This window comes from Diplotaxodon limnothrissa, linkage group LG19 (assembly GCF_057381915.1).
Source record: "Diplotaxodon limnothrissa isolate DT_005_m linkage group LG19, D_limnothrissa_male_GT1.1, whole genome shotgun sequence".
Classification (NCBI taxonomy): domain Eukaryota; kingdom Metazoa; phylum Chordata; class Actinopteri; order Cichliformes; family Cichlidae; genus Diplotaxodon; species Diplotaxodon limnothrissa.
Window position 1 is genome coordinate 20,515,663 of NC_140614.1, and position 9,185 is coordinate 20,524,847.

General features: G+C 41.5%; 1 protein-coding gene across 1 annotated transcript; it reads left to right on the forward strand.

Moving 5' to 3' along the window:
- The first annotated feature begins 94 nt into the window (after nucleotides 1-94).
- Nucleotides 95-9,185, forward strand: manba (mannosidase, beta A, lysosomal). The gene is made up of 17 exons (XM_085342809.1): nucleotides 95-385; nucleotides 1,422-1,516; nucleotides 1,595-1,700; nucleotides 1,789-1,962; nucleotides 2,183-2,306; nucleotides 2,685-2,854; nucleotides 2,940-3,050; nucleotides 4,329-4,480; nucleotides 4,635-4,752; nucleotides 5,822-5,908; nucleotides 6,084-6,251; nucleotides 6,554-6,772; nucleotides 6,853-7,017; nucleotides 7,470-7,614; nucleotides 7,751-7,893; nucleotides 8,199-8,456; nucleotides 8,807-9,185. The coding sequence occupies exons 1-17, from the start codon at nucleotides 185-187 to the stop codon at nucleotides 9,029-9,031; spliced, it is 2,661 nt and encodes an 886-aa protein (XP_085198935.1). The 5' UTR covers nucleotides 95-184; the 3' UTR covers nucleotides 9,032-9,185.

Genomic DNA, 9,185 nt, shown 5'->3' on the forward strand with positions numbered 1-9,185 from the left:
GGTGAGTTAGAAAAAAGCTTCTCTTTTTCGCGCCTGAACTTCCTGCCTGCGAACAGCTGACTACCACGAGCAGGTCACGTGACAAACACGGAAGCCCAGTATGGGTAAACGAAGTTAAAACGAAAAGAGTACACAATTATGGAGGCTTGAGTGAACTCTCCGTGCCTACAACGAGATCTAAACTATGCTGCTGCATGTGCGCCTCTCTGGCTGGGCCTGCTGGTGTTTGTTTTCCGGTGTTTTCTCGGTATTTTCTCTGCAGCAGCGTCTCACTGTGAACCTGAACGGCAAATGGAGGCTGTCAAACTCCAACGGTTCATTGTTACTGCCTGCACAGGTCCCAGGCTGTGTCCACTCAGCTCTGCAGCAGCAGGGATACATCACGGTAAGACGACTCACTTCATGGTGTTAATTTGTAGTCTTTAATCTTTCATTTATGTGCATTTAAGTAATGCATTTTTAACTTATCCCTATAAATTTTATTCCATGTAGTCATTTATCAAATGTTTAGATTGTATGTAAAATATATTAGATCAGACAGCCTGCGTGGGTGCAAAGAGTGAAAGACATATACAGGTGAGACTAAAGGTTAATCCCAGTTCCAAGAAGGAAACAAATGTCAAAACTCTGAGAATATGTCTGCTGTTTGAAGTATTTACTGCAAGGAGCTATCAGGTTTGTGATAGATGACAAACGGTGTTGAGCAATAGTTATCCAGGCTTTCTGAAGGTCTAGGTCACTCATTTTCCGGTGAGTCCTTGATCCCGACCATTTTAAGAAGAATGCTTTTGTTCGTTTGTTCATTTATTAAAGCTCTTAACACTGATCTATGCATAAAGCAACTCAAGTATAAAACAGGGACCCAACTGCAGGGGAAAAAAGCAATTTTCTTTCTACACATAAAAACCTAGAATATAACCCATTCTTATATCAAGAAGGTGATTCCCAAAGAGCTAATAGCTGACAACATGGCATATCAGCATGATGTGCAAGGTGTCTTTAAAAAAAATTGAGGAAAGTGGAAAAGTGAAGGACAAATACAAAAGTGACAGGCCCACTAAACTACTTACAGTGGGTGAACAGTATCTGAAAGGTATGAAGAAATCCAGCTGGCCCTTCAGCTGATCCAGCTTCTGTTCATTGAAACCTGATCAGAAGGTCTCTGTGGACAGGTTGCTGTCAAGAACCCATTCATAAGGAAGGGAAGCCAAGAGAAAAGATTGGAGTATGCCGAGTTATACAAGAGCTGGACTGGGAAAACATACAGTGGAACACCCCTTAAACAGCCGCACCCCTTAAACACATTATGCACTGACATAAAATGTACTGCATGTGCTGGTAAAACATTTGACAGCCAAAAACTAAGAGGACTAGCATTTGTCATTCCTGGTAGATAAACCTTGTCCTTTTTTGTCTTTCAGGACCCGTATTTCAGGTTCAACGATGTCTCTTATCGATGGATTGCGCTCGACAACTGGACATACACAACCACATTTACATTGTCTGCTGAGCTGAGGTCACTATACCTGTATAGGTCATAATCTAGAGACTCCTTGTGCTCTCTGTCTAACTAATCTGTGTAATCTCTTGATAGCGTCAAGCAGAAGGTGCTTCTTGTGTTTGATGGCGTGGACACCGTTGGGTCGGTTTCACTCAATGGGATTGCTGTTGGAAAGACCAACAACATGTTTTGTCGACATGTATGTTTAACTTGAAACAAGCACACAGTACCGCCCCACATGTTCTTGCACATGTATCACCCGTGTGCTGTGCTTTTTTGGTGTGTAGGACTTTTCTGTGAAAGACTTGCTGAAAGACGGCGAAAATGTTCTGCAAGTTGGTTTGCTGTCACCGATTCTTTACGCGTCTGAGCAGAGGAAAGCTCACACGTCTTACGTAGTTCCTCCTGAATGTCCTCCAGGTGTCCAAAAAGGGGAATGCCATGTCAATTTTATCAGAAAAGTAAGTCCCTCCCTTCTAGAAAATAAACTGGTAAAAACAGAGAATGAATACCTTCAAACATAACAGCAAACCCTTTATAATTAAAGCTTAAAGTCTGCCCTTCCATGGCATTGTGAAAGGTTGACTTTAAAATCCACTGCGGTGGATGACATGAGCCAATATGTATGGACCTGTAACTGTGCCTGAAGAAAAATAAACCTCAGTGTCTGTGTTGGTCCAGGAGCAGAGCTCTTTCAGTTGGGACTGGGGACCTTCGTTCCCCACGATGGGACTGTGGAAAGGCGTTCGACTCGAGGCTTTTGATATTCTGCAGCTCGTCCAGGTTTCCTCTGTCCCTCTCTACAGTACGTCCCATCTAATCTTGATCACCAACCTTTTCTTGGGGATAAATGGATAGTCAAACTGGGGGCAATTTCAGATATAAGGAGAATTTTATAAAGCCTTAGTGTCTCTCCTCTGATAGAGAGTGGTGCATTATTTATCGATTGCATAAGAGCAGTTGTGTAAGACGCAGGCACTCAACACAAAAAGGAATTTTATTTATTTATTTGTTGCGAGCTGCACTGAATTTAGATTTTTGGAGTTCAGTGTTCTGTTGTGACTTCCTCAGGAAGGATCTTGGGCTATTTTCCAGAAAGTTCTGAGAATCTTCGCGATAAAGCGCCCTCTCTTACTTATTCCAGTATTTCCTGTGTCTTTTTATGAATAATCTATCTGTCCAGATGATGCCTTCTCCCAGTGGAGGGTGCAGATTGAGCTTCTTATAGATGCAGTTCAGACAGCACGTGGCCAGCTCACACTCTCCATACCTGAACTGGATTCAGAGCAAACCTTCCAGACACACTTTAACCCTGGAAAGACCAAGAGCAACTTCACCATACTCATCAACACGGTGCTTGAAATGACTCCAGTCTCATTGTTGTGTGTAATATCAATTACCCGTCCACGCTCATGCTTTATTTTTTTTCTTCATTCAGGCCAGTCAGGTGAAACTATGGTGGCCAAATGGACATGGAGAACAACCGTTTTACCGTCTCACTATCAGAGGATTTCAGGATGAGTTTTTAATTTTCAGCACAGAGTCTAAGGTGAGAGTGTGCTGCCTGTCAGCACATGCAGTCTCCTCATTTTTTATTTATGGATTTTAATCACAGTGCAATTTATCGTAGCCTCCAAGTCTGACAACTGAAGACAATGCAGATAACTTAAACTTGTAATGTTTTTAAAGTCCAGCATCGAGTGGCATCTTACGGTTACAAGACAAAGTTTGGTTCTGTAGAAATGACCCTACTTCTCACATGGTTTATGACTTTATTGAAGAATAAAGTCATAAATATTTATGGATTTTAATCCCAGTGCAGTTAATTGGGTCACCAGATTTAACTATCTCTTCTCTATCTATTGTTCTTTGTCTACTGAGTGAACAATGTCCCTGAGTTTCACAGTAGCTCGCGTGTGATGTCCAGTTTAACAACAAAAGTGCAGAATTTAATGCAGACTTCACAAACAAGTAGCTGATGTCACAGTGGATACATCTTTTATATACAGTCTATGGTTTCAATATAAAAATTGCATAACTGCAAAGTTTGAGTTTATATTGGATTTTCTCTAAACCTCACAGAATCAAAAGTATACTGCATCAGATATACACGTACACTCTCAATAACATTTGGTTAAATGTCCCTTAGCAAGTTGTGCCTCAACTAGAAGCTTTTGATTTCCATAAACAAGCTTCTACGACGGCCCCAGAGCATGATGCTACCACCACCATGCCTAACAGCTGGTGCAGTGGTCTTAGGTTTTAAAGCCTCACCTTTACACCTCCAAACATATCTCTTGTCATTGTCGCCAAACGGCTAAATCTATGTCTACAAATGAATGGTTCGAAAAGGAGACTGTCTTATTGACTAAATAAAAAGCTACTACCACAATACAGCTTACCTAAAAAGCTCTAAAATACTCTAGATTGAATTGAAAATTAAGCATTAAGAGCTTTTTCATGTTTTTTATAACAATAATACTTTATTAATGTAAGTTTTCACTTGTGCAAACACCTGTTTCCTTCTTATCTCATTCTCTCCCTGATGATCTCTTCCTTTTCCTCCATTGCACCACAGTCTCACTCACGAATGGGTGTTGAAATAATAATGAAGTAGACTGTTTTTCTCAGGAAAAGCACTTTTTGGATGTGTCCACTTAGAAAAGGAATAAAAACTATTTTTCTTTGTTGAAAAATAAAATACTTTTCACCCTTTTTCATTTTCATGCCACTTGCCCCACATTGAATGGGACAGTTGAAGTTTTCACTGATTTTTAAAGTAGCTGTTGTAGTAAATTGAAAGCGCTCATGAGAGTATCCCCCGCAGGTGTATTTTCGCACCGTGGAGCTCATCCAGGAGCCAGTTGTTGGATCCCCGGGCTTGAGCTTTTATTTCCGTATCAACGGGAAACCAATTTTCCTCAAAGGCTCCAACTGGATCCCAGTCCACTCCTTCCAGGACCAGGTCACCCCTGATGTGTGAGTGGACGTTGGTTCTTTTGAGTTCAGTCAAGTGGTCGCTGTTTAGTTTAACCTATATTCCTCTTTTGCCTCTTGTGTGTTGGTACGTGTCGGGTCTTTTTAGTATTTTATTTTCATTAATGCCGGATCTTTCTGCCTGTCTGTCTTGCAGCTTAAAGAACTTGTTACAATCAGCAGTAGATGCTAACATGAATGCCCTCAGGGTCTGGGGAGGAGGAGTGTATGAACAGGATCTCTTTTATGAAATTTGTGATGAGTTGGGGATCATGGTAAGTGACGCTGCCCTCTAGTGTTTAAAAACAAAACTTTAAATACTTATTTTGTTGTGGCCTTTGAGACATTTGTAGTGATACCCACAGGTGCAAGAGACCAACATAAACCAGGTGAGATTTACTGGCACGGTCTATTAACTGAAGACGATACAGTTCCTTGGATAGAAAGCTTATTGTAGTCTTGATATATAATAGAGTATCCTTTGAAATACTGACGTGGTACATGATTCTTCTGCAGGGTTTTTTGTGTGTAATTGTCTTTATAAGGTTTTGCAGATCAGGACATATAATAAAAATAATCTGGTCCTTAGCAGGTTTTAAAATCGGTAACTACAACCTCAAATAAACAACTCGTGGCATATTAGACAAAGTCATCATTCAGCAAAAAATAAGCCAAATTGCAGAAAGTGTGTGAAAATCTGTTTACAGCCTCACCGCTTCCATAGGATTCAACAGGATAAGTAAGATGGTAATAAATAAGAATCAAATGCGTTTGATTAGCTGATTATGAGCACCTTGATAAAAGCAGTTTGCTGTTCGGGAGCATTAAGGTGTGTTTTGACATCCTTTATCCTTTGTTTGATGTGAAGCCATCTGTCTGACACCTAACGTTTGGGGCAATGGGATGATGATCAGAATGAATGATGATCACGTTGTGATGACCCAGTCAAAGTCCAGACCTCAGGCTGATTGAAATGCTGTGGCAGGGTGTTGAAAGAGCTGTGCATAAAAACAAATGCCCCCAAAAGCTCAATGAACTGAACCAATGAGAGATCAATAAAGTCAGTTAGAGGCAGTTCTATAAACTACTGATTGAGTAGATGTAGTAGTCATTTTAAGACCTAATAAGGACTAAAACATTTTTTGTTTACCTGAAATGTAAACCTTTCTTGACAGACTGTGCACTGCTTTGTGTAATATGACATCCAGCTGGCATAAGCCAGTTGTTGTGCTCTTGCACATGTATGTAACAGTCTGTGGTATTTTTACATGATTTTGGTTGTGTAACATCACTGAACATATTGTAAACAGATGGTTTGCTCGCTGTGTTTAAACACATCTTTAGGTTTGGCAGGACTTCATGTTCGCTTGTGCAATGTATCCCACTGAGACCGACTTTATACAGACAGTAAGAGAAGAGGTCGTCCAGCAGGTCAGTTGATATACGGATGTGATTTTTCTTATTTCCTGAAGGTGTAAAATACTGGATAAACAAACCAAACGCACAGTTTCTCTCGAAAGGCTCCGAGAGGAGATTTAAAATCCTAAAGAAGCTTGAAGTGATGTTTCCCTTTATTTCTTTCTCTTATTTTCTTTTTACTGCTCAGGTTCAGCGCCTGAAGTCCCACCCCTCTATAATAATTTGGAGCGGTAACAATGAAAACGAAGCTGCTCTGGCAACAGATTGGTTCGACATCCCAGCTTCTCAAAGGCCGAAATACATCAGAGACTATGTGATGCTTTATGTAGATAATATAAAGAAGCTTGTGCAAGAGGTGAGTCTGGTTATGTCACACTTAATGTAAGGATCTGTGTTTTAAATGACTGATTTATCTGTATTGTAATTTACGGTACTGCCAAAGTGTTTTTCCCGTCCAGATTGATTAGTTTTTTACATATTTGCCACACGTGCATGTTTCAACAAAGATAATCGAGTAAATACAAAAAGCAGGTTTTTGTGTTGTTTTTTTTAATTGATGATTTAATTATCAGGAACTGGAGCAATACACTTGCCCAGCAATGTATTTTCAGTATTACTCCTGCAAATCGGTAGAAACAAAAGTCCCATCTCCTTTAGGAGGACCAGAGTCGCCCGTTTCTTGTCTCCAGTCCAACGAACGGGGCTGAATCGGAGCAGGAAGGATGGGTGGCGGAGAATCCCTACGATCCTCACTACGGAGACGTTCACTTCTACAGCTACATCCTCGACTGCTGGGACTGGAGGACCTTCCCACGGACGCGTTTTGCCTCTGAATATGGTTTCCAGTCCTGGCCGTCCTTTTCCACTTTGCAGCCGGTAACTAAATATTATAAAGAAGGAAGCAAACATGGATTAAAGTTGCTGACTGTTTGTGTTTTCCTTTTATGATGCTGCAGGTTTCCATTAAAGAAGACTGGAGCTACGGCAGTAATTTCACTTCTCATCGTCAACACCATGAAGACGGAAACCAGCAGATGATCCTGCAGACTGCTCTACACTTCCACCTGCCAAATGCCACTGATCCCCTGAAAAGATTTACAGATACTCTCTACATCACTCAGGTGAGGTGCAAACCGTCCATGTGTGTGATACTTTTAAGGTGGTATTTAGACTGTAAGTAAAAGAAAACCAACCTGAGTCGAGGAGAAGCTGTCGTGGAGATTTGCTTGAGGGACCTCTTGAACCTCAATGTTCCATTTGGGTGGTGCAGGTGGATGTAAATGAATGCAGAACTGATTGTCAGCAGCATCTTCCTAGATCTGGTACAAAAACCGTCGGTCATCTAGGCACCTCAGGCTGGGGGCGTCTTGTTGTGTGCACTAGAGCATATGTTGCTTATTGAATGAGCTCCTCCACATGCAGTGTAACAAAACAGCCAAAGCTAATTTGTCTGTATCCCAAGTTACAAACGCAAGAGTCGCTGACAAAAAAAAGAATAAAAAAATGTTCTTTTTTAAGCCGCTCAGCTCGTTTAATGTTGTCACACATTTTGCTGACTGTGCTGTATGTCCAGGTCATGCAGGCCCAGTGTGTGAAGACTCAGACGGAGTTTTATCGGAGAAGTCGGAGTGAAATTATAGAGGGCAAAGGTCACACCATGGGTGCGCTGTACTGGCAGCTCAATGACATTTGGCAGGCGCCTTCCTGGTCGTCGATTGGTGAGTGGCAAGACAAATTGTTTGTGTAGACTGCTTCAGAACTTTGTGTTCTTAGCTTTGGTAGTGTGACCATTTTAACGTGGAGGTTGTTTTCTAAAATACTTACATAGTCATCTTTGTGTATCTGTTTGCACAGAGTTTGGTGGGAAGTGGAAAATGCTGCATTATTTTGCACAGAGCTTCTTTGCAGCCGTCTTTCCTGTTGCTTTCGAGGAAGACGACACACTGGTCATTTACGCCATTTCAGACCTGAGCCGTGACCTGAAGCTGAGGGCTGTGGTAGGCTTTAGGAGCCAGAATAATTTATTTATTTATTTAGTTATTTTAGTCCCATTTTTGTCTGTTTTCAGTGTTGAACATCTTTAAAGATCAAAGTCTTAGCTGCTGTTATGTGATGCTTCATGGTAAAATAAATGAGGGTGGAAATATGTTTGTTAAATATTCTGTCATTATAAAATATGACAGTTTCTATTGATAAAAACAGAATTATCTTCTTAAGTCTAAATGCTTGTAGGGGAGTGCAGATCAGTTGAACAGTAAATTTAAACTGGCGCTGTTAATATTGTCATACTTTTGTGCATCAGGTGAATGTGTTCTCCTGGACTGAGCTGGATCCAGTCTGCACGCTAAACTCGAGCATGCTGCTCGTGCCTGGAGGTAGCGCTGTGGCGGTCTTCAAACAGCCCGTCGCCAGCCTGTTAGCAGGATGCGGAAACTGTACCCGTCTTACCTGCCTGCTCACCTTCCAACTGGAGGACGACAGCAGCCAGCAGGGTCCCACTAACCACCACTTCCTCTGCTCGCCCAAAGATGCTCAAGGACTCCGCAGACCCAACATTACAGTAAGCATTGATTTTTACTGAAAATCATCTGAATAATTTCAGATTCAGGACAGGCATCTTGCCTTGCCCAGCTTGTGCCCAGAACTTGATTATAGACATGTCCTTCCATGATGGTTCCTTGCCTTCCTCGGTACTCTCATCCTGGACTGTGGTGCTGACACTAACCAGTCCCTTGTTTCTTCCGCTCAGGTTGAAACCTTCCATTCCACATACATGTGACTAGCCATTGTAGTTTGAATGGTAAATGGCCTGTATTTGTATAGCGCTTTCCTATCTATATACATATAGATATAGTTATATATTTAAGTTATTCCATAAGCCACTAAAGACTGATGTGTCCTTCCACACAGGTGAAGGTAGAAGAAAAAAAGACATGCTTCTCAGTGACCCTCCACTCTGACTCCGTGGCTCCTTTTGTCTGGCTCGACGTGGGAAACATCCCCGGACGTTTCAGCTCCAACGGCTTCCTGATGGTTTCCAGAAACAGGACAGTTGACTTTAACGCGTGGCGTCCTACCAGCGTAGCAGAACTTACTGCGTCCCTTACAATCACATCTTTAAGAGACATTTACTGACCTGAGACCAGCCACCTTTCCTGTTGAACTTTAGAAAACTGGAACGGTAAGACAAAAATCGAGTGAACAGATGCAGGCACTGCTCACAGGACATTCAATTCAACACAGAAGAGTATATATATATTTTCTTGTAATATGTGAATGTGTGTGTGAA

Bases quoted from the DNA above. Each gene is read 5' to 3' on its own strand.
- manba (XM_085342809.1), top strand. From the start codon at position 185: ATGCTGCTGCATGTGCGCCTCTCTGGCTGGGCCTGCTGGTGTTTGTTT. The intron at 2,855-2,939 runs GTGCTTGAAATG...TTCTTCATTCAG, and splicing joins TCACCATACTCATCAACACG to GCCAGTCAGGTGAAACTATG. The intron at 6,773-6,852 runs GTAACTAAATAT...ATGATGCTGCAG, and splicing joins CCTTTTCCACTTTGCAGCCG to GTTTCCATTAAAGAAGACTG.